The 24,938-nt window shown below is 38.4% G+C and overlaps 1 protein-coding gene across 1 annotated transcript in view; it reads right to left on the reverse strand.

Annotated features, from left to right (window-relative positions):
* Positions 1 to 316: 316 nt before the first annotated feature.
* Positions 317 to 24,938, reverse strand: part of LOC107741338 (brefeldin A-inhibited guanine nucleotide-exchange protein 2-like) — a 25,339-nt gene continuing 717 nt past the window's right edge. Inside the window, exons 2-38 of the mRNA XM_016554045.1 lie at positions 24,586 to 24,616; positions 24,127 to 24,250; positions 22,844 to 22,990; positions 20,974 to 21,153; positions 20,521 to 20,836; positions 20,222 to 20,377; positions 20,020 to 20,138; positions 19,503 to 19,636; positions 18,636 to 18,870; positions 18,215 to 18,314; positions 17,948 to 18,096; positions 16,508 to 16,719; positions 16,319 to 16,430; positions 16,025 to 16,230; positions 15,864 to 15,948; positions 15,467 to 15,638; positions 15,218 to 15,369; positions 14,818 to 14,946; positions 14,566 to 14,724; positions 14,059 to 14,206; positions 13,831 to 13,927; positions 13,701 to 13,741; positions 10,607 to 10,776; positions 10,220 to 10,371; positions 8,398 to 8,570; positions 8,139 to 8,299; positions 7,926 to 8,056; positions 7,292 to 7,421; positions 6,400 to 6,535; positions 6,024 to 6,162; positions 5,612 to 5,669; positions 5,319 to 5,433; positions 4,608 to 4,747; positions 4,285 to 4,456; positions 4,042 to 4,180; positions 3,534 to 3,651; positions 317 to 1,955 (exon numbers count right to left, since the gene is read on the reverse strand). Of these exons, the coding sequence (XP_016409531.1) occupies positions 1,791 to 1,955; positions 3,534 to 3,651; positions 4,042 to 4,180; positions 4,285 to 4,456; positions 4,608 to 4,747; positions 5,319 to 5,433; positions 5,612 to 5,669; positions 6,024 to 6,162; positions 6,400 to 6,535; positions 7,292 to 7,421; positions 7,926 to 8,056; positions 8,139 to 8,299; positions 8,398 to 8,570; positions 10,220 to 10,371; positions 10,607 to 10,776; positions 13,701 to 13,741; positions 13,831 to 13,927; positions 14,059 to 14,206; positions 14,566 to 14,724; positions 14,818 to 14,946; positions 15,218 to 15,369; positions 15,467 to 15,638; positions 15,864 to 15,948; positions 16,025 to 16,230; positions 16,319 to 16,430; positions 16,508 to 16,719; positions 17,948 to 18,096; positions 18,215 to 18,314; positions 18,636 to 18,870; positions 19,503 to 19,636; positions 20,020 to 20,138; positions 20,222 to 20,377; positions 20,521 to 20,836; positions 20,974 to 21,153; positions 22,844 to 22,990; positions 24,127 to 24,250; positions 24,586 to 24,616 (5,303 nt within the window). The 3' untranslated portion in view covers positions 317 to 1,790. The remainder of the gene's footprint in view (positions 1,956 to 3,533; positions 3,652 to 4,041; positions 4,181 to 4,284; positions 4,457 to 4,607; positions 4,748 to 5,318; positions 5,434 to 5,611; positions 5,670 to 6,023; positions 6,163 to 6,399; positions 6,536 to 7,291; positions 7,422 to 7,925; positions 8,057 to 8,138; positions 8,300 to 8,397; positions 8,571 to 10,219; positions 10,372 to 10,606; positions 10,777 to 13,700; positions 13,742 to 13,830; positions 13,928 to 14,058; positions 14,207 to 14,565; positions 14,725 to 14,817; positions 14,947 to 15,217; positions 15,370 to 15,466; positions 15,639 to 15,863; positions 15,949 to 16,024; positions 16,231 to 16,318; positions 16,431 to 16,507; positions 16,720 to 17,947; positions 18,097 to 18,214; positions 18,315 to 18,635; positions 18,871 to 19,502; positions 19,637 to 20,019; positions 20,139 to 20,221; positions 20,378 to 20,520; positions 20,837 to 20,973; positions 21,154 to 22,843; positions 22,991 to 24,126; positions 24,251 to 24,585; positions 24,617 to 24,938) is intronic.

A 24,938-nucleotide genomic window follows, 5' to 3' on the forward strand; every position in this document is an offset into this window, starting at 1 on the left:
CCTGTGGCGCATTTAAATGAGTACAACTCTTCGCTTTATTCAAATATAATTCTTCGTTTGATATGCTGGTGTTGTCATGATATAAAGCAGAGGTTTTCTATCTTTAAACAACAGGGACCCTCCACCCAGACTCTCGTTCAAACAAGAGACCCCTAGTGTAAAAGAACAAACATTACTATATTATATATGCAGTTTAGATCGTTAGACAGACAGAAATTCGGTAAGGGAAATGCCATAAAAATATAAGGAAACTCAGTTTTAGACCCCTCTTTGAAAACCTTAATATAAAAGAAACAACATCTACAGGAGAAAATGCAATGGTTCAGAATTTCAAACTTTATTGATTACTTCACCAAATGCTTGTAAGATTACATCACAATATGTATACAGTTTAACATTATTCTGTATATTTTACATGAAAACTTTACACATTGTATTTCTTCATATACTATATATATTTATATTTCCCAGTCTCAAGGGAAGCAAAGTAGACATCCATAGTTGCAAGGGAAGGAATGCTTTTCAGAAAATATTTAAATGCACTTCAAGAATGAAATGCATCCTTAATGAAAATGAATCGGGAGTTGAATCTACACTGGTAATACACTAATAAGTCATATGTTGCTGGGGTTTAATGAAGATATACCTGGATTATACAGTACATTTGTATTCCTGTATTTCTCCCACTTCACTAGTTTTATGGTAATGAACACTGATGCCAGTCATCATCAGTGACTGGCATCCATCCCGTAAACTGATTCAGTCTGACTCCAAATCAAGAGTGAACAACACTTGAAAAATGAATTGTTTTAAAAAAAAATCTATTAAGCAAACTTTAGTGCACTAAAATTAAATATTCATTAGGTGTCTTAAGATTTCAATGATACATATGAACCAAAAAAAAAAGAAAAGAATGAATGAATAAACCCTTAAAAAAAAAAAAAAGGCAATAAATCTGAATATGATGGAAACCAAATGAGCATGATGTGTGGCATAGAAGAAATGGTAGTGTCTGTCTGGTCTGGATTAGCAAGCGTAAGCATCGACATGTAAAATAAACACCAAATGCTTTGAAAGCAACCGTTACATTCTTAGGGCAATTTGCGGTTTAGTGTGAACACACCGAAACCAAATTAAAGTCTTTTACCCCAAACTATAAGCATTTTAAATGCAAACACCTCTGTAGGTTGCTTGAGTGAATTTAAATCAGAGATAATTGTTTAATTGTATGATGAATCAATAAAGGACATTGATAATGGGCATTTTTGGACCTTAACAAATCGTTAACAAATATGCCATTATTCAATGGCACAAGCTCATTGCACATTGGGTGTCATTTACATGCTCTTAATAACGGGATGATCTCATTTCTGTAGGTCTATCTTTCTTTAGCCTTTAAAACAGACAAAAATGTACAGATAGGACAAAAGCCAAAACAATTAAATCAACAGACGATCAGAAACCAGACATACAGCAGTACTGGTAATAAATTATTTTTGTAGCCATCCAGAAGAAAGTCCAAATAAAAATAAACAAATATGACTCTTGACTCTTAACAACACAGACAGATGACACAGCAGAAGAGTCACCCTGCTGGGTCACAGTGCTGTTCTCTCATAGGGGAGCGACTGACAGAGGAAAGTATGGGACAGTCACACGCAATCATTCTGCGTTCCTGTACAGTCCTTCAAATCACAGCAGAGGCTTATACACGCAGACCATCCATCCACTTTACAGCCCCGCTTTCTTCCCAGTTCATCTCTGATCTGTGTTCCCAGTTCTGATCCACATTATGATGATGAACGCTGAGCTTTGCCCAATTCAGGAGCGGCGATGTGGAAGACGGAGCCGATGCGAAGGAAAAATCGCCGCAAAGCAGCACGAAGCTCTGGAATGAGGTCAAACTGCATCATCTCACACAGATGGTGGTAGTAGCAGGAGGCATGAGGCTTGAACTGAAAGAGAGATGACAATGTTAGACATTCATGGGCTGATGCCATTTTATTTTATATTATTTTATTTGAAATTTAATTACATTTAATTTAAAGTGTTATAGGGGTAGTTCACTCAAAAATGAAAATTACCCCATGATTTAGTCACCCTCAAGCCATCCTAGGTGTATATGACATTCTTCTTTCAGATGAATACAATCGGAGTTATATAAAAAAAATGTCCTGTCCTTTAAAGCTTTATAATGGCAGTGAATGGTGGTCAAGATTATTAAGCCCAAAAAAATTGCATCCATCCATCATAAAAATTGCTCCACACGCCTCAGGGGGTTAATAAAGGCCTTCTGAAGTAAAGTGATGCATTTGTGTAAGAAAAATATCCATATTTACAACTTTACAATCCGTAATCTCTAGCTTTTGCTAACTGTCGTACGCGTGTTTACGAGAGAGTGGCGTTCCAGCGGATGACGTAGGTGTAGCGTAAGCTTTCGGTTTTGAATATGGATATTTTTCTTACATAAATACATTGCTTCACTTCAGAAAGTCTTTATTAACCCCTCGGAGCTGTGTGGAACACTTTTTATGATGGATGAAAGCACTTTTTTTGGACCACCATTAATGGCAATAAATTAGACGAATTAGACATATAAATTAGAAGTACAAACGATAAAGCTTGGAACAGCCAGGACACTCCGAGTGTATTTGTCTGAAAGAAGAAAGTCATATACACCTAGGATGGCTTGAGTAAATCAAGGGGTAATTTTCATTTTTGGGTAAACTATCCTTTAAATCTTTTCAGTTAGGGGTTTCCCTTAAAGACCTTTTAGCAGAGTGTCAATCTGGAGTGGAACGCCGCTGGGAAAACCTGATATTATCAGAACAGTGATGAATAGGAAAGTGTATTTTAGTTATGGACAGGGAAGATCCCCAGGGCTGTTAGTAGTTTGTCTGCGTAATAGCGCAGGTCTCTTTTACATATAAAGGTCATCACACTGACAAGCTGGCATTTCAGCAGAGTGCTTCCTGTAATAAAAGCCTTAACTCAGACCTCTGAAGGATAAGAGAGATATCCAAAACAAGTCTTTTCCTACAGGAAATAACACCCATTGGCTAATTATCAGACTCACCTGTATGGTTAATAAGGACACTATTTTTGCTCTTACATGGAACATGCAATATTTTACAATATAAAACCAAGATCTAGTGGCTGATTCCAACTGGATGTCAACTTAATGTCTGACTCAACATGAAGCACAAAAAGTGCACCACTATCTTTAACCATCTAATCAGGAACCTCGAGTTGAATTGTAAAAAAAGACATACAACCTGTGTTGTTGTGACTCTTTGAGCTCAGTGAAAAATGTAATATCATAAACTCCACGTGGTGCCAAATATGTTGAATATTCCAAATGTAAAAAGAAAAAAAAATATTATTATTATTTTAATAAAACAATACACCCCCCCAAAAAATAGCTGGTAGTTTCATAGCTGGTATGAAATATTTATTGGCTGGTGAGACAAAAAGTTAATTTTGGGCCCTGCATCTAATGTTCTGGTTCAGTGTTTGTTTATGTATGTTATTACTTTGTCATCAGGCAGTCTGAGTGTCCGGGTGAGGAGCAGCAGCAGGAGGCTCGTCCAGGCTTCCCGGTGGCTCTCTGAGGTAAGACTGATGAAGTAAGCCAGGGCTTCACTACACACTCTAAATCAAACACACACACACATATCATTACTGTCCCGATACCTTCCCATACAGCATATGTAAATCAGAGAACTTGATTATGTGACTCATCCCTCAATGTTTTACATAAAACAGTTCCTACTGCTTTTTTAAGAGTCATACAATTGATCTGATTATTACACATTCAGGGTTGAGTGCAGCACCTATATTTAATGCTCTGAAATCATGTTCATGATGTGACTATAATTGAAATAATCATACAAAATAAAAATGAATCAACTCGTACAATTTCTTCAAATAATAGGTGCATCTGAATACGTAGCACAGACTGTATTGTATAAAAGCAGCTGTCTTTGTGTTGAGCTTGGTGAGCGGGTGTGATTAATGAATGAGGCAGAAGGCAGCACTCACTGCAGCAGGCGTGTCTGGATGTCTAGCCAGGAGTCTTGCAGCTGTGTGTCTGAGTACATGCGAAAGAGGATCCTCAGACTGCATGCCAGGCTGCTAGTCTCCTGCTTCAGAAGATTCGGTTTTGACTTCCCCTTAAAGCCTACATGCAAGAATAATAAAAGACACAATAAAAAAAAAAAAAAAGAGTATCCTATAAATGACAGCATTACCACAACCCAGACTAGGAAATAAGAGAGCGCGGACCTGCTCTCCAGAGTGATGTCCTCTGCTCATTGTTGGAGTTGAAGTCCTTGGCAAACCTGTGGGACTCAAGGAGGCAGTCAAGCAGTTTGAAGAGGTGCTGTGATGACAGGTGTCTGTACATGCCCTGATCGGCCTCTGTCTCTCCCTCTTCTGCTTGCTCAAGTGCATCTCGCTATTGGGAAACACACAGAGACAGAACAGAAGACACTTAAGTTTAGCATGCTATAACTAAGCCATGGTATCAACACCATAAAGGACTGTTCACACGTAAAAAAAGATTCGTTTATGGAGTTTACTTTCAAACAGAGGTTATGTGAACACACCTGAGCAGCGGCCATGTTCTCAGCATCCTCCCTCTTGCTGGTAGCCGGGTAGAATGCAATGTTGTCTATGGTCTGAATCAACTCCAGCTGTACGACACACTTTATAAGAAGCCCTGCAAACAGCCTGTGGTCCGAGACCCCTAGATCGGAGTAAGAGAGTAACATGTTAAAAGTCAGAGGACAGAGAACTCTGGACAGAAAAGTGATGTGTAAAATGGCACGAGGGATTGGCAACAAGGTTGTCCAGTGTTGTTTTATTTCACATTCAGATCAGCCTCCATTTATTTCTCAATGACCAAAATCAATTCCTGGAATATAACTTTCTTCTTGTTCAATAAGCAGTTTCACTTGGATATATATCACAGTAAAGAACAGAAGTCGGTTGTGATTTCAGTTTCATGCCGACTTTAAAAGAGGAAGAGGTCATATTGTTCAAAGAGAATGTGGCTGTTGGTGCAAACTCTAAACGATTATGTGGCTTCGGCAGCTTATCAGACTTCTTTATATTTTGGACAAAATAGGCGAGCTGTGTGGCATAAGGTTACGTTTGAAACTCAGTACAAGACTGAATCCTATTGAAACTTCAAAGGTGTGGAATTGAGGATTATGTAATGTATATAAAGTTCAAAATAACAGCATTTATTTGAAGTAGAAATCTTTTATGACATTATAAATTCTTCACTGTTACTTTTGCATTGCAGCTGTACGTACTGGTTTGGGATTTTTCTTTCCAGGTTTCATCACTGGCGGTGGACATCTGACTGTGTCCTCTCTCTGAAAGAGTCCTCTCAAAGCTGCTCTGCGACTGAGAATCAACCTCAACATCCTAAAAAACACAGACAAACACACACATGCATATTAAAACCAGAGCCTTGTGGGTGTGTCTTAGTGTTAGCAGAATGTAGGACACAATGTATGACAGAATAAGGGCTTATAGGTGCTTGATTGTGGCTTATTATTTGTGTGTGTATTCACAATATTTATTTATGTTACTGTGATCTCACCATGTGTTTCCCTTCTCCCACCTCCTCTTCCTGTCCAGCTGGTCGCCATGTCAGCAAGCTGTTAAGAGCAAAGTCAGAACCAAACTGAGAGAGCATTTCATAAGCAGAGCTACAGGAGCCTGAACAGCCTGTTCAAACGCTCTCCGATTTCAATATCAGTGGTCATGTCAACATCTGTCAAGAGTTGGAATATGTTGGTGTGTCTTGACAGACCAAAAAAGTGGAAAAATCCTTTCAGATTTAGCTAGAAAATACAAAATATTGAGATTAATTAGCATATCATGTAATTTATTTGATTGTTTTGGTGTATTTAATTTTTTTGAGATCGATTGACAACTCTAATCAAAACACATCCAGACGGAAGGTCGTTAAGTGTCATTGAAACAGATGGTGGTGTGCAAGAGTGTCATACGCATGAGGGCTGGTGGTCTGGAAGATATCCAGCATGCAGGCGCAGGTGACGTCCCACACCTCTGAACTGAACTTCTCCCCGTTCAGGATCACCAGGTTCTCCAGACAGTTTGTGCCTGACCGCGCCAGCTGCTCATTATCTGAGAACAGAGGCGGAGTTGTGAGTGTAACACACTAACACTTTCCCTGTATTACCACACCCTGCTGATTTAAAACACTGCCACCCACTGGGCCAATATGTTTCTCCAAATGTGACATGTGTAGGCGTCACATTTGAAATGTCCATCTGGAATGAAGTACAGCAAGTAGCAGGGCAATGTCTTAAAACTCCTAAACTCTCCCTCATGATTAGCGCAACAGCTTAGAGAAATCCTCACCTTGTTTCACACACCACTGCAGCTGTGCAAAAATATCCGCCAGCAGCACCTCGCTGAGAGGCTCATAGAATTGTGTGAACACATCGCAGATAGCGTAGAGGGCATGGTTACATGTTGTTGTCATCCATTCTGTTTTCTGTAAAAGAAAAAACATGCATGTAATGCATTCAATCTTATTTTACCATGTGGAAGATATTTCCTATCAATATGCAAGACTTTCGATTTATCAGCCACTATAGCTAGAAGAATAACAAAGTGCCTAGCACATTCAATTTACAAATGACCGCGTCTGCTGTTAACAATAAGGTGGATACAACTAATGGAAAAGCTTATAAAAGTTATATAAGGGGCAATATTTTTAAAATTAGATCAGATTAAATGAATCAGTTGAAAATATCAATATTTATCAAGTATATCAACTAGGAAGAACGCATTCAAATGTAATATTAACACTCAAATTAGATAAATACGCACAAAAAAATATTAAATTCTACATTTATATAACCAAACTGAAAACCAAATTAATGATTCAATTGAATCGGTGAACCGTTTTTGTTCATTAAAATGAACACACTGAACCAACAGACTTGAAATGAGCACTTCCCAGTGCTACTGCTCTAATAGGCATGTTAGTGAAGCATGTTTGATTATTACTTCAGCTCACTCAGTTCGAAGGCTCCATGTACAAGATAATGTGACAAAAATGGAGATGTAACATTTTGTCTTGCTATACTGCTACTTAATGGAAAAAAAGTGGCCTGCTATTGGAAAAGCTGAAGTATTTTTAATACAGTTGAGCTACTATCACTTTATCAAAAAAGAAGATAGGTTAGCAGCGTTGCTAAAGTTACTTTGCAACGCTGGTAGTATTAAAGTTGTGATTGATACTCACTTCAGTTTGCTGCTCTGGGAGCTTCATGTTGTCAAATATTCGGAAGATGATCCGAAAGAGGTCATGCCACCAGTGCTTCTCAAAGGTGTGTCCGTAACTCTTCATGATCTCGAACATGACAGTCAGACCCCTGCATCACACAAACACTCTCAGAATAAGTTCCAAATAGTGTTGTTTTTGGCGGCCTGTTTTAATTATAGTTTTAGTCTAGTCTTTGTGTGAAACTGTCATTTTAATTTTTATTAGTTTTAGTCACGTTCATACTCTTTTTAGTCTAGTCAAGTTTTAGTCAACTAAAAGTCTGAGCATTTTAGTCTAGTTTTAGTCGACGAAAAACATTTCGTCTCATTTTGGTCGACGAAAATGAAGAGACATTTTAGCATAGTTTTTATTTTGTAAACCACATTTAGTCTCGTTTTTATTCGTCAACGATATTGCATTATACATTTAATTATAGTCATTGTCACATGACCAGCATTTTCGTCTCGTCTCGTCTTCGTCACGTAATAAAGGTTCGTTGACGACGATATTTAGTCATAATTTTCGTTGACGAAAGCAACACTAGTTCCAAACATCCACATCATTTCTTTGTATCAAAGTGAAGACCATAGCAGGGTTAAAGATGGGGACCCACCTGGTCCTGACGTCTAGTTTGCAGCGGTTGATGATGCAGGAAAGCTCAAACAGGATGGGGAACCAGCCTCGCACCCAAACGCGGTCGCCAGGGGCCACATTCATGTCATCACTAGTGTATTCCCTCAGTGCCTGGAAAAGGGAAAAGTGACTAAAATGTAATTTTTGAAGCTCAGTTGTCATGGGTAAGAAAAGCTGAGGTGACAGCACTCACTTGCGGCCTGTCAGACACATATTTCGCACAGTGGCGGATGAGCCGTATGGCTTCCATACTGGTGTCAGGAAATGCAGCATTACATACAAACTCTGACAAACATTTGACTGCATCTTGGAAAGAGTCGATGGCTGCGGCAAAGTGCTGCTGAAATGTATTCACTGTGAGGAAACAGAAAGGATAGACATGAGAATGATGTTTTGTTTTTAAATGTTCAATATGGAAGTTTATAAAATAATGTACATTTTCCGGTACTTACTAACAATGTGTCCTGTGGTTTGAAACGCGAGGTCCACAATGTTCTCATCATGATCTGATGCTGCTTGATGGAACACAGAGAAGATGTTCTTCCAGCCAGAGCGAATATTAGCAGCCTGGGAGTTCACCATCTGGGCCACACAACGTATCACCATGTCCCGGATAGTGGGCGACCTTTAGAATGGATGAAGAAGTTACTGCAGAAGAAACTGAAATGCATGGCTTAAAATGGAAAAATATGACTTCAGATAGGTTTCCTTGAATATTTCACCCATCAGACAAACTGATAGTTTTGCCCCAAAATTGCTATTGAATCAGCTAATGTTGCTGTGTCAGACTGATTGTGTCTCTCAAACTGAGTTTTGATGGTACCACAGAGCCAGGGTTAGGGCTGCATAATTAATCAAAATAAAACTGAAATCATAAATTTATTTAAAAGGCAAAGGTTGCAATTTATTTAAAGAAATATATGTGCCGTGTAAGGTCTGCATGTGGTTTTTCCATCAAAACAAAAGTTTGAAAAACGTTTTTCAAACGTTGAAAAACGTTTGAAAATTAATTAAATATTAAATAATGGTAATTAAATATTAGTTAATGTAAATGTATTGTTGTAACATTTTTTTAAATAGTAATTTTTTACAGTGAAATATTACAATAATATATATAAAGTTTTTATTTAGTAATTTTTCTATTTTTTTTAGCAATAATATTATTTTAGAACCGTATTGATATATAATGACAACATTTTCACCAAATTGTCACAAACTATCACAGCAAACCCGTAATTTTTTAAAATTGCATTTTAAAATCACAATCTCAATTTTTTTTTAGGAGGGGGAAAAAAAATCATGCAGCCCTAAGCCAGTCTAACGTTTTTTGGGGAAAACAACCTACAAATGGCCTACTTACAGTTGCTTCTGCATAATCAGCTGGGATAACAAAACATTTTACCTTTGAAAATTAAGGATGCACCGAAATGAAAATTCTGGCCCGAAACCGAAAATTCTGGATGCAACTGGCCAAAACCCTAAACTGCTTTGTATTATTTAATAAAATAATAAATAATTATTACAAAGTAATTTTGTAAGAATTTGAATTTAACTCAATTTTAATGATACTGAATTTTTAAAAAACACAAGCCAATAAAATAACCACACTTTTATTGAAAGTAACACAATAAAATTGGACAGGAAGTATATTAATATTAAATATCAATATATTATTTTTATTCAGAATCAAGATACAACTTTTTTTTTTACTAATTATCCAAATAATGTATAGTCCTACAAAGCTATTATTATCAGAGTCATGTGTGCAGAGCATAGCTGGGAGCAGATCAGTGAACGAGATGGTAGCGTCATTTTACCAGCGTTGCCGTGTTACAGCACAGTAGTGCTATTGCAAACAGGAGCAAGTATACTACATAGAAATCTCCTGTCGGCACGTTAAGTGGACTTTGAGGTTCTGGTGAGCATGAGTGGTACACGAGTGGAGAGTTTGCATGGACTGTGAGCAACTCAACAGAACGCACATTCATAGAGAGGAGCATCACGACACAGCTAGAGGGAGAGTGAAACCTGCGTGCTGAACACTGCTGGGCGGTGTGGCGCACCGTTTATTTACAGCTCATATTTTCGGCCTTTTTTTCCTCTTTTGGCCGAAAACCGAAATGCCATTTTCGGTGGCAGAAATTTCTGTGCATCCCTACTGAAAATTACACACTCCACCAGTGTTTAAAGTTTACATGTTTCATCATGCTGCAGCAATTTGCCTCATTTCTTTATCTTTTCAATCATTCACATTTCTAACTCTCCTTTCCTCACCTGTTCTTCTTCATGATATGTTCAAATGGCCTTAAAAAGTCCTTCTGGAAGCGGAAATTGGCCAGTTCTCCTTTCTCCAGAAACTTCATAGAAAGTTGTCTCAGGGAGTCCACAGCAAAGATGGCCACATCCTCATTAGGATTACAACCCACCTGCCAAACCAGAAATAAAACACAATCAGACAGCCGTTTTACTGATTATCTTATCTAGAAAAAAACATTTAACTGGCACCTTGAAGGTGCGGTCACATTAGCAAAATTTTGCATGCAAAAAAAGGTAAACACAGCGAATCAGAGTGGCCAAACTGAACAACCTGATGCAAAATTCACAACAAATATTCACAGAACAGCAGTAAATATGACTGCACCTTTAGGTAAGGCTACAGACCTTGTTGAAGTGATCTCCAATGACCTGCCAAATGCGTGACCACTGCAAACGGATGCGGTTCATGTTGTAGTAGGAGATCTCCACTATCTTCTGCAGACTGAACATGCGCGGCTGGTGAGCAGAGGCCAGCTCGTCCATGGACACCGCACAGAGCCAACGCACAAAGTCCACTGGAGATAGAGCAGAGTTTACAATTAACACAAATCTCAGTGACATTTTGCCCCCAAATACAATATTTACGTCCACTGTCTACTGGCAGAACACATTAGTTTAGAACAGAGTATCTGTGTGCAGCAAGTGTGAAAGTAAATCAAAGTGGGTTGGAATGAGTCAGTCCAGAGGGCCATTTCATGTGGCAGTTGCCTACTGGTTAGAATACATGATAAAATAATTAAATAATCTGTGTCCACCCAAACATTTTCAGCTATTCATACACCTACAACCAAAACATGTAGCAATTATTATGTATTATAGAAAAAGTCTTTATTTTAATAGCTCATGTTGTTGCAATCATTGTCTGAGCTGTGATATATTTGCAAATTCTTACATCATTTTTAAAAACCAAAAAGGCCAACTGTCTTTCACCATGTGTGTATGTATTATACGGATTAGGGAAGTTTGTGACTTCTGAATTCAATAGCATGTACAAAATTACCTAAAGGTCAACATGAAATTAAACTGGACAATTCTCAATTTTCCTAAAATACAAAATTTATAGTCACTGTTTTATGCATTATACACAACTTTTACTTCAAAAATCCCTATAGTAGTCATCAAACATGTCTGTTTTCATAAAAGAGCTAAACCAGAGCCCCTCCTTCAAAAACCCATAATCTAGCACAGCTTTATTATTGGCTGAATGTAAAATAAATACAACTATTTCAGTCCCAAAAAAAAACAACAACTGTGAACTTGGCAACCCTGTTTAACAGAGATCCAGAAGCAATTCTGACTGAACAACCCCATCACTTGTAAGTCACTTCCTTATGATATAATGGACCAAATGAATGAATAGACTATGAGAAAAAACCCAAGCGATGGTGAAAAGGATAATATCATGGACGCCCACTTACACACTAAAAACATAAAACTGATTTTCCGTTGCTCATGGAGCTAAAGATATGTTAAGAATGCAGCTGCTCCTGTTAATTTCTTAGTAAATACAACCAAAACTGACTCAAGTTTACGTGAGTAGAATTAAAAGTATCTTTTTCCACATAATCAACCCACACATATGCTCTCAAACGGTGTTGGGTTATTAACTTACTACATGTAGCGACGCAAATAACCTAGCTACACCTCTCAGTAGCGTGACAGCAGCTCAATTGTTTTCAAAATAGTGTTGCTTTCCAGTAACAAGCTATTTTTTCCCAATGAGTAATGCTGTAGCGTGATGCAAACTTTTATTTCACATTGTATAGTGCATATAAAAGGACTACCAACAGTTTGATTTGTGAAACATGTAAACTTTCATCCTTGTAGTAGCAGTAGTCCTTATTTAGCAACACAACTGCTTCAAAATTCACATTCAGGGTTTGACTATGTAACTACTGTGGTAGAACAAAACGTTTTCATATATTACATATAGACCTTATTTTGTACATAAACTACAAACTGAACCGCTCTATAAATCAAACCCCTAGCATTTTCTCGCTCTCATTTGCAGCATTGGGGAACACTGATCACCATGTTTTCGAATGAAATTAGAGCATTTTAAATAAATGTCAATTTATTTGTTCAAGTTTGTGCTCTCACATCCTGTAGCTAATTGAGACCCTCGTTGATTTTGTGCTAGATAAATACTGCTGTAATAATAAATAAATTATATCATCTGATAGTTACACTATCGTTCAAAGGTTTGGTGTCAGTAAGATTCTTTAAAATAAACCAATATTTATTCAGCAAGAATGCATGAAATTTATCAAAAGTGACAGTAAAGACATCAAACATTTTTTTTAAATAAATGCTGTTCTTTTGAACTTGCTTTTCATCAAAAAATCCTAAACAAATGAATCAGTTTACAGCACAACTGTTTTCAAAACAGATAATAATAAATGTTTCTTGAGCAGCAAATCATCATATTAGAATGACTTCTGAAGGATTATGTGACACTGAAGACTGGAGTAATGATGCTGAAAATTCAGCTTTGAGATCAGAGGAATAAATTACATTTCAAATTATACTAATAGAAAAGTTACTTTAAATTGTAACAATATTTCATAATATTACATTAGTGAGTATAAGAGACTTCTTTCAACAATATAAAAATAAGTAAATAAACAATTCACCAACCACATACTTTTGAACGGTAGTGTATATATTTAAAGGGGTGGTTGATTGCGATTTCACATTTTATTAACGTTAGTTAGTGTGTAATGTTGCTGTTTGAGCATAAACAATATCTGCAAAGTTACGAAGCTGAAAGTTCAATGCAAACGGAGATATCGTCTTTTAAAATTCTGGCAGTTTAATGCCTACAAAACTGGCTGGTAGGGACTACAACCAACTACTTCCCAGGTTCGTGACTTAACAAACCCAGATAACCCCGCCCTCAGGAAAACGCAGCAAAGGGGGCGAGGCCATGCTGCGCTGCTTTACAGAAGAGGAAGAGAAAACTAGAGGTGCACATAAAAATCTATTCATATATGAATCGCGATTCTGTCTTCTAACGATTCTAACGATATTAACGACGCTGTTGTTTACAATACAACCGCCGCCAAGGTGAGGGGCGGGACATTTAGACGCCCACTAGATGCGGTTTAGCCAATCACAACACACTGGGCTAGCTAACCAATCAGAGCCCATTGCCTATTTCTGAGCGAGGGGCTTCATGTAAGCAGGAAATGATCAGCACGTTTCTCAGAGAAGGGACAGAGCGGTGTGGAATAAAGGTAAATTATGTGAAAAATAATACGTTTTTTTTTTTTTAAACGAAGCATTAACATGTCAGACTGCACCCCATAAACACAATCAAGCCTAGAAAAAAAAAATGGGAACCATCCCTTTAAAATATATTACCCCCTTAAAAAATTCAATGCTAATTAAAACATTTGTTTTTTGTAATTGTTACATTAAAACAAAACAAAAACCCTACCAATTGCATTTCCATCAAGCCTGGTGGATCCAGTGAAGATTCTGGCACACAAAACAGAGACGGAAGGTCAGACAAGGAAACATAAACAGCGATGTTTGTATGTTTGTATTGTCCTGTGATTTCAATGCACCTGTCCACAGCCACCACAACACTCTGAGAGCTGGTCTCCCCCACTGACTCCTGGATATGAGCCATCTGACGCTTGTCTGGACCTCCAACCAGAGTACCTGCAGGAGACCAATAATATTGTTTTGCTCCATAAGAACATTGTCCACACACTCCAATAAACAAACAATAAACAGGCTGAACACTTCGGCCCCATCCATGAGCTATTAACTGCAGTCGTACAATGGCTTACCTAAGCCGAGGGGCATGAATTCCTCTCCCCCTGATGGGAAGCCCTTTATGCTGCCTCCCTGGTCCCGGACCACACCGGAGATATAACGCGTCTTCACCCCTGTCCCAATCAACTGGGCCAACTCCAGCTGACTGATACACCTCAGAATCTAAACAAAGAGCAGGCAGATATGTTGAGGCTGGAAACAAACTTTAGCAGATCAATAGTTTGAGGAGTGCAGGGGTTTATGCCCCTGCATGGAGTGGAGTTGCATGACTTTGCAGGGCTCAACAAAATGACCTGGATAACCTGCTGGTCTGGGTTGAGTGTGAAAGTGTTTAAGGCCAGTTTTCTATTATGTATTCTACATTTCTGTTGCAAATTCTGCTGATTTGTCACTAAAGATTATACTGTCTAGCTGGATAAAATATTTTTGGAAAACCAGGAGTGGATTTGGAGTAATTACAGCACACTTTGAAGAGATTGCTGACATTATGCTCAACTCCATTTACATGCTCTGATGCCCACCTCATGCCAGGAGTTGCCCAAGTAGTTTCCATCGGTGTGGGCGACCATGATGAGAGTCTTTATGGTGTCAATGTTCTTCTGCTTCATCTCTGTGATACTTGAGCTGGCGGTAAGCAGCGTAAACCGGGCCAAGGCCTGGATGTAGGCATCTCTCTCCAACTGAAAAGAGAGTGATATAGAAAAGAAAAAAAGACTAGAAAGAACTAAATTAAATAGTATGATTTACCATATGAAAAGTGTATAAACACAAACCTGCATGTTGAAGATGCAGGCGATCCTGATAGCACATCGGATCCCCTCCAGACAAAGAGATGCCACATCCTGATCGTCACAATCCTGGAGTCCTACACTGAATGCCGCCAACAGAGGAGTCCAGGCCAGCTGTTTTACATAGATCAAAACACAAACATAGATCAAAACATAAACATACATACTGAGAAATGAACACACACACAAAACATACTTTCAGAATTTAATTTCCTTTTGACCTTTTTGTAGACTGATGTGTGAAACCACATCCTGGAACAGTATCAGATCATATCATCTCCTCCATGACCTGCTCATGATCCTTTTGACCTAACAATGACTTTCTGTTCCAATACTCAATAGCATGGAGCTGTTAAGACGTGGTTTATTGGACATGTGGCATTACCTTGAACATTGGCCGGACGTGCTCTAGGTGAGTGGCACTGAAGAAGGGAGCCTGAGCGTGACTTACAGCCTCCATCAGAGCTTTAGCCGTTTTGGCCATCTGCTCCATCTCCATGTTATACAGCAGCCTTCTTTGCTTCTCATTGGCTACATCTAACAGGAGGACAAATAGCTCGTGTCAGCATTCAACAGGGTTTTATTCAATTCCATCAAAGGAAATTACACAGGTATTTTGTTGAGAGGCTCTTACTCTGTTTACTAGATTTGGGAGTGATGGAGTATTCTTTGCTCTCTTTCATGGCAATCTTCTTGCCTGCAATTTCATCGTAGATGGAGGAGAGATACTCCTTGGGCAGGTCTTTACTGTCATTAATACCACGGTTCATTTTTATGTACTGCTCCTTTGTCATCTTGTTCTTCACCTGAAGAGAAGGGAAAACAAAACTAGATTTTTACATTTTACGGAAAGAAAAACAAGCATGCTTTTTTTTAGCAGTTGCAAAAAGTTGCTAGGGTGTTCTGGATGGTTGCAAGAGTGTGGTTTTGCAGTTCCCAAGGTTCTGGTTAGTTGCCAAGGTGTCTTAGCAAGTACAAAGCAAAGCAAAGGGAGAGAAGGGAGACAGTGAGTAAACAATAAGTAGTCTTACCTGTGGACTGTGCAGGTCGGTGGTTAACATGATGATGGAGTAGGCCAGAACGTAAGCCGTGTCTGCGCTGGCAAACAGAGTCTGCCTACAGAACAACAGGCAGGTCAGCACAAACACAAACCCCAGCAGGCTTAACAAATATAACAGACTGCAAAACTCACCCCTGATTGCACTCCAGGTAGCGGGCGGCAAACTTCTCCATGAGCCTATCGATTTTCTGGGCTTCACCCGGAAGCCTGAAGCCTTCCAGGAAGGCACGGAGAGCTGACACAAAGTCTTTGCCACAAAAGTCCAGCCGGTCCACGTAGCAGTACATCACCTCTTTATTAAACTTCACATTCTCTCCCAGGAACTCACCAACTTGAGTCTGATCACATGACACAACAGAGCCTACAGTAGTACAAAATGTCTTGGTTTACTAATTTATCCATGTCTGAAAACAAGCATGAACTTACCGTGTCCAGTCGCTCCTCCTGTTGCAGGAACTGTGCAATGTCCTCTGGTGAGGTGCCCAGCATGCCTTGCTCCTGCAGGTATTGCAACCCCCTTTTTGGTTTCTTGTTAAATCTTTAAGAAACACAGAAATGGTCAAAGCAATATACGGAAAAGAAAACAAAGAAACTTAAAAAAAAAAGACAACTTACAGCTCAATGCCATGCTCGATGATCTCTTTCTGCTGCTTGATGACCTCATACTGCTCGGGGTGATCTGGCTGAGACTGCTGAACTCCAGAGGACACAGTGGAGTCCATAGAGCTCACACTATCTCTGCGAGAGCAAAGATGCTCCTGGAGCTTCCCATCCGCACTGTCGCCCTCTGCTGGACGTTCCTGACCTACAACGCAACACAGTCTAGACTTAGAAAATTCTGATGATGCAGATGATTAAAGGGGTCATATGATGCTTTTTTAAAGATCATTATTTTGTGTATTTGGCGTAACAGAATATGTTGACATGCTTTAATGTTCAAAAAACACATTATTTTTCAAATACTGTACATTATTGTAGGTCCTCTATGCCCCGCCTCTCTCAAACGCTTCGTTTTCTACAAAGTCCCTCCTTTCGACAAGCGCAGTCTGCTCTGATTGGCCAGCTGACTCAGTGCATTGTGATTGGCCGAACACCGCAAGCACTCGTCGGAAATGTAACACCCCTTACCATAATCGCGAGCTTCATCTTTCAAAGTAAATGTAAAGACAGAGCCCGAAAGGGGAACAGAGTCGCGTGACAGACACAGTGATGAAGCTGGTATTTGTTTGCAGTACACAAGCCACGGTTAAGACAGCTGACTCCACTGTGAGTGACCCTGTCTCTCTCTCTCTCGGTCTCACACACTGTGAGTGACCCTGTCTCTCTCTCTCTCGGTCTCACACGCGCGCACGCGCACACACACACACACACACACACGATGCGCAAAACCGCATTTGAACAGTCAATAGCAAATACTTAAACTAATAACAAAACAGTAGCTGAATCAGAAGCGCCAGATTGTCATAGCAAAGTCAGAATTACCCCATCTCCTAGGTTCACGAAAAATCAACACTGAATTAATTATTACACACTAACAGTGCAGTTTGAGAAGATTTTCACTGTAGTGAATCATGCACTAGTTTTTACTGGAGAGGTTTGTGCTGTTCTAGAATTATTTTTAAAATGTAGTATTGTGGCATTGCTAATATTGTCGGCTCCTTATGATTAATCACTTCATCTTTTTATATTTTAATAAAAAGGAAAAATAAAAAATACTTATTTTTTACATTTTTACCACATTTTAATTAATTTCGGAATAAATAATCGGTTTAAAAAAAATCTAAATTATATGACATACTGTGATATCAATAACATGCAACCAGTTAAAAAGAGATGTTTGTACTCTTCTGGTTCATTTCTGAAATGGTTTTCTGGCACTGCTAATATTGTTGGTCTTTTTTAATGATTAATTACTTGTGTTGATATTTTTACCTTAAGTTGTTTCAGATCAAAGAATCCTTTAAATGAAATCTAAATTGTATGGCATATGCTGTATTATGTACATTTCAAATTAATGCCATGCCAAGTATACTAATGTTGTAGTTCAAACATTACGATAGCCACCTGTAATGGAGTCATGCCCAGCTCCTGTCCACTCCTTCCCTGGGCGATTTTAGACAGGTCATTTACCAGCCGCTCAAAAATGTTGGCAGCGTTGAGATCACAGTCATAGTTCACATAAATGTCCACCACACATTGTGCATCTGTGAGAAGAGCAACAGACTGATTCACAAATGGGTTTGACATTTGAACCAATAATGTGTGAGACATTTGTGTGTATGTGTCCATGTTGTGTGCAAGTGTACACTGAGGTGCACCAACCCGCACATATTCGCGTTAGAGTCTGAATGACCATCCACTTATGCTCAAAGGAGCTGGATGTCGTCTCCAGGATTGTTAGAAAGATCTCCCTGAAGAACACCTAAAGGAAAAGAGACACAAAAAAAAAAAAAAAAAAAAAAAAAAAAAAGGGGAAAAAAAAAAAAAAAAAAAAAAAAAAAAAAAAAAAAAAAAAAAAAAAAAAAAAAAAAAAAAAAAAAAAAAAGGGGGAAACGAAAATTAAGAAATAACATTTATTTATTTTTTTTAACACGTAGAAACAATTTGTGTTTGTAAAACTAATTTCATACATTTAAGCACATCTAAATTTTTAGATCAAAGGTTTTAAAGACCATGCAAAACAAATTTATTCAAGTGTGTACAAACAGCCTGACAGCATATCTGAACATCTGATATTTTTTACCTCAATCTGCATCTTAAGGTGCACTTTGAAGTGGGAGAGCAGGGTAAGGAAGATGGCAAGAGACAGCTCAAATACTTCAGGCACAGAGGAGACCCCGTTTTTGGAGAGCGCCACACACAGGTACTGTTTGATGGCGTTCACAAACATCTCATGGGTTCGGAACACAGGTCCAGCACCCTGCAGCACTGACAGCAACAGCTGCAGGGAAACCACCTTAGAGCGCAACTCATGGGACCTGAAAGAGAGGGGATGGAAAAATGACAGCAGCATGAAACTGAATACTTTTCCAAATAATGGCAAATTAATTCAAAATTGTTCTATAGGAGTGTACACTGTGGAAACAGAGCACTCAGATCTCCACCAGCAACATCTCAGTTTTTATGATCACACTACAGACACGATTTGTCATTTACTGGTTTTTCACATAAAAAAGCTGAAAAATACGTACTTGACTGATTTATCATCTAATATGTGACCCTGGACCACAAAACCAGTCTTAATTCGCTGGGGTATATTTGTAGCAATAGCCAAAAATACATTGTATGGGTCAAAATTATTGATTTTTCTTTTATGCCAAAAATCATTAGGATATTAAGTAAAATTACTTAAATCAACTTTAAAGGCGATTTTCTCAATATTTTGATTTTTTTGCACCCTCAGATTCCAGATTTTCAAATAGTTGTATCTCGACCAAACATTGTCCTATCCTAACAAACCATACATCAATGGAAAGATTATTTATTCAGCTTTCATGTACATTAAGATGTACAAATCTCAATTTTGAAAAATTGACCCTTATGACTGGTTTTGTGGTCCAGGGTCACATATTTCATCTACTGTAAATAAATGTCCTCTCCAGGTTCTTACTTTGGGTCGGGTGGTCCATCAGCAAGGGGCTTCATGGAAAGCTTGCAGAGGGAGCGGAATACAAGGAAGGCGTCTTTCTGTAGGATGTGCGAAAAGCGGGCAGCTGTCTGACTGCCCTGAATGGTTTCTGCATCCTGTTCAGTAAACAAACAAAATAACAGTTAGACCACAATAAAAAAAGGCTTTATGGACAATGTCTTTACACACTTATGTTTAAAAGTTTGGGATCTGTAAGATTTGTTAATGTTTTTGAAGTCTTTTTCTTTTTGTTGTTATTTTTAATAACAACATTGAAAACAGTTGTACTGCTTAATAATTTTCTGAAAACTGTGATACTTTTTTCAGTATTTTTTGATCAATAGAAAGTTTAAAAGAACAGCATTTAATGTCTTTACTGTCTCTTTTGCTCAATTTAATCACTTTACTTAGCTGAATAAGAGTATTAGAAGAAAAAAAAAGACTGACCCCACACTTTTGAACTGTCCTGTATGTCTTATTAAACAAATGAAAAACACACCAGAATGTCTATGGAGGACTCTGAGCCACGGTCATCCACCATTCCGTTCATCTGCTGTGTGTCGACTCGAACAACAGGGGGCGGCACTTTGGTTTCGGAGTCAGAATGTTGATCTAAGCCTGTTGTAGAAACAGACGCAGGAGTGACTACTACTTCATAGGTCCCCATAAAGCTACAGTCAACTATTTCCAGTGTGACGCACCTCCTTCCATAGAGCTATCTCCCAATCCACTGTCCGGCTCAGTCTCTTCCTGAAACTCAGTGCCTGCTTCTGTCTCAGGCTGTGGATGGACCTCCTCTCCCTCAACACCTCCTGCCACTGATGAAGTCGTCTGGTCTGACTCCTGAATCTCTTCTTCTTTAAGAACAGTCAAATTAAAAACAGAATCTACTACCCAAATAAAGTGCATCAAAACAGCTTTCTAAAACAACTGGAAATTGCCAGAACCTTACAATTTGGAGTCATTTCTCATATATCACGACAGCAGTGATTCCCTGTACCTGGCTGTTCAATTTCCTTTGAGCTCTGTTTATCAGTAGCAAACTCCTCCTCTGACTTGGACTCTTCTGGCTGGCCATTGATGGAGGATGAGTCTTGGGGGGTGGAAGGAGTGGAGGGGACCCCAGGGGGGCTGAGTGAGGGGGATGGGGGTCCGTTCTGTTCGGAGCGGGCTTGTCCGAGCCATGGTGATCCGGACCCCCGACCAGGAGTTGGGGAAGGATTTTGGGCTACAGGAGAAGGGTTACTGGATACTGGAGAAGGATTGTGAAGCTGCAGACGTTGTCTGTCCTTCTCTGCTTCCTGAGCTTCCAGAGCCTACAAGAGAGCCATAAGAAAGTCAAACCTAGTTTCCCAGTTTTAGTCTAATTTTCTAAACCATAATGTCGCCCCAAGTTCTACTAGGGTGACACATCACATCCAAATAGAGGCAGTTGGAGATGCTTTATACTAACCGCCTGGTTCTCCATACGGGTGAAGATGACATTGAGCATCTGTGTGAGAGTGGCCTTGGCTGTGGTCTGGTTGATCAGGTTGCGGCTGGCCAGGTAGATGTTGTAGCAGGTGCGGACAGTGAGGAGAATCGTTCCCTCGTGGATCTCTATGTGTGGTGATGTCACAGCAGTCAGCAGAGCCTGTAGAGCAACAAAATGCATTATGAAATCACAGATAATGCCAATTTATTCGAATACAGTGAGGTCCAAAAATCTGAGACCACAAAAAAAACTAAACTTTTTTTAGGATTTGAAAAAATAAAATATTCTACACTATTTTTGTATAATTCTACAATATTTCTAGGTCAGCTTATTAAATGAGTAAATTTGTGACACTGATCATGTGACTGTGCAGACAGTCAGATTTTCTTCTTCCCTTGAAGCTCAAGATGCTCTTTGGATTCATCTCAAATCATTGGTTTTACACAAACTTTTGTTCTAAGTTCAACAAACTAAGTTCAGGCATTTTGAGTTCTGCTGCCATTAAAGTTACAAAGGGACAACCCGATTACTAAGACATTTTCACTTAAATTATAATTGTAAGAAAACGCATTTTAAAAACCCACTGAGACAAAAGTGTTTCAGATACAATGATAAGTTTATGGCTTGAAGAATTATGCAGGTAAATAATGACATTGATGAAAACAAGACCTTTAATGGGTGACTTTCTCAGATAATCATGTGATCTTATGTACGCATCTTGGTGGTAAAACTGCCCTTATGCAAACCACTACTCTCTACGTACTGCTGCGTTTTCTCTCCATTTATAGACAACCGAGTACTAGTAAATCTTTCACACATCATGCTCATCTAAAATGATAAGTGTTAGGCTTGGATCAAAGAAAATACTTTGTACTTTAATGCTCAGCTTATCAAATGGTGTAAAATAATCATGGTGTTCTTAACTTATATGATCGTTTAGTTAACTAAATTTCCTCAGTGTGTTGACGATTGGTGCTCTATACAGAAGCAGCTTTGATTACTTTGGCATGAGCTCCAATGCAGTGACCAGGTGAACTTACTGCAAGGTCAAAAAGAGATGTATTATGAATGATGAAACTATGAATTCACACTATATTGCAACTTTTCTTCCCCCAAAAAATTTGATTAAAATAATTAAAACCAATTTAAATTTTCTTTAAGTAAATTTAGTGAATGTTTTTTTTTTTTTAATAATTATTCATTTAATGTCTATAATATATTGTAATAATTTTGAAAGAAGTCTGTGATGCTCACCAAGGCTGCATTTATTTGATCAAAGATACAGTAAAAACAGTAATATTGTGAAATATTATTACAATTTAATTAAGAGATTTAGATTTTAATATATTTTATTCTATAATTAATTCTTGTAATGGCAAAGCTGAATTACTCCAGTCTTTAGTGTCACATGATCCTTTAGAAATCATTCTAATATGCTGATCTGGGGCCCGTTCTTTGTACGTCGCTAACTCCGTTAGCTGGATTTGATTGTTGACGATTTGGCATGATCTTGGATTGTTTAGTTCTTCGAAGCTCATCCCGGAGTTGCTGTCATAGCAACAGGTCCGAATTAGCCAGATCCTGATTAGCGCGATGATATCATCTGGGATGTAATAAGCGACGCACGAAGAACGGGCCCCTGGTGCTCAAGAAACATTTATTATTATTAATGTTGAAAACCGTTGTGCTGCTTAACAATATTTTTGTGGATTCTTTGATGAACATAAAAACAGCATTTATTTAAAATATAAATTTTTGTATCATTATAAATGTCTTTATAATATAACATTGTGTATATTGTATAATATATATTGTTTAACAGTAACTGGTATGATGGAGAGTTGTTTACCTTAATGATCTGTAGCTGTACCCCCTCATCAGTCTGGGGTCCCTGAAAGCAGTTACAGATGGTCTCCACCAGCCGGTCAATCAGCCGTTTTCCTGGAGCTCCGCTGTCAGGGGCGTTCCCTGTGATGTGCCCATATGCAATGAGTTTCTGTGATGAAAAAAAGAAAGGTCAGTGAGAAAATGTATGAGCGGAATGATTAAATTAATTTAAATATTAAAACTAGTGAACTGCAATTTACATAACGGGAATGAACTAGACCGACTGTAATTTTTCAAGTAATGAAATCCAGCATCCGGGATCAATGTCTGAAACTAAAATAGATCCATTTGTTCAGACAGTGTACTATCTGAACCATCTACATTATTTGCAGTAGTAATGATGGGACGTTTGCCAGAGACGTCCTTCTGCAACAACTGAGAGTAGCGTGAGACAACATACGCAATGGAGGTATTTCAGTGTAATACACGTTCATTAATACAGTGTGTTTGAATTCATTCAATATTCATAACTATCAGGTTTGTATAAGCTTCATGATCTTAGTGATTTCACAAACAGTTTTCCTTGCAGACTACAAACAAATAAATTAGTCACACGTGCAAAAAACTCCTATTTACAAGGATTAAAAAAATTAACAAGTTTTAAAACAAGTGTTTTAAATGTATTAAAGGTGCCATAGAATGGAAAACTGTATTTACCTTGGCATAGTTGAATAATAACAGTTCTGTACATGGAAATGACATACCGTGAGCCTCAAACACCATTGTTTCCTCCTTCTTATGTAAACCTTGTGCATGCAGAAGACCACTGAAAAATAGGCAAACCAGAACATAACACCGACTGTGACGTTACAGTCGGGATCACTAATAGTTACGCCCCCAACATTTGCATATACCCGCCCATGTTCTAGGCCAGCCGCCAGCCGAACCTGCACAGCCGAATCATCAGAAGTTCTGCAGGTATTGTGAAGAAACAAGCGAGGATAATAGCGAAAATGGCAGATCATGGAAATAAATGTTATGTTACAGGCTGTTGAAGGGATGTGCAGGGATGGGTTGGTGTCTGTATTCAGAAAGGCACGGAAAACAAATAACGCGCGTTCTAATAAAATAACACGAGCCACTAAAGGGACATGTTAGCTGCTTGCTAGCGGTAGCCTGTTACATTACAGTACATAGATATCAGAGAACAATTTAAAATATTGTATCAATGCATTCTATGGCACCTTTAATGTTGAGTAAGATGAAACACTGCAGTAGAGTGAGGAGAATGAGAACTCTGCGTACCTGTAAGCAGTCGAGAGACGTACTGACAATACGAGGAGACTTGGACTGACATGCCAGCTCGAAAGGCAGGACGTACTTGTCAGCCTCAATGTAGTTAGCTCTGGGAGGAACAACAGTGCCATCCCTGGCACATACAAGATTCACAGCACAGGTCAGTCAGTGGGAATAACCATGCAGCACTGAAACATACTTCATTCACTGAATGTTACACCATATTAAACAAGAACAAACATTTCTTTTTTAACATCTTCATGTCAGTAGCCCTTTAACATTACTGGGGGCCTTTTGTTCAGCATGGACATCAATGAGACCAGTAACCTAAATACATAACCATGATGGTTCAGAATGAAGATGATTTAGCCTTTTCATAAAAACACAATAAGCATTCTCTTAATGTTACATCAATGTAGATCACAGGAGACTTTTGCATGGTTGGTGCATGTTGGTATGAAAACTTACTTCTGCTTTTCCAGTTCATGCTTGATTTCATCTAAAAAAAAAAAGAGAGAGAGAGAGAGAGACAAATTAACACATCAATCAACTCTATGTCTATTTGTCACACCTCTCTCAAAGTGGAGAGAGTGCTAATTCAGAAAACTACTAAATGTCTTGGTATTTACATTTACATTAGGGTATTCGAGTATTAGGCTGTCTATTTTAATTCTACTTTATCTATATTTATCTTCTTTTTTTATTTATTTTTTATTTTTATTTAAAAAAACAACAACAAAAAACAAACAAACAAACACTAGCTTTCTATTTTTTCTATTCTATCTACTTGTTTTTCTTTGTGTGTGTGTGTGTGTGTATAT

This window comes from Sinocyclocheilus rhinocerous, unplaced genomic scaffold (genome assembly GCF_001515625.1).
Source record: "Sinocyclocheilus rhinocerous isolate Xijiao unplaced genomic scaffold, SAMN03320098_v1.1 scaffold1758, whole genome shotgun sequence".
Classification (NCBI taxonomy): domain Eukaryota; kingdom Metazoa; phylum Chordata; class Actinopteri; order Cypriniformes; family Cyprinidae; genus Sinocyclocheilus; species Sinocyclocheilus rhinocerous.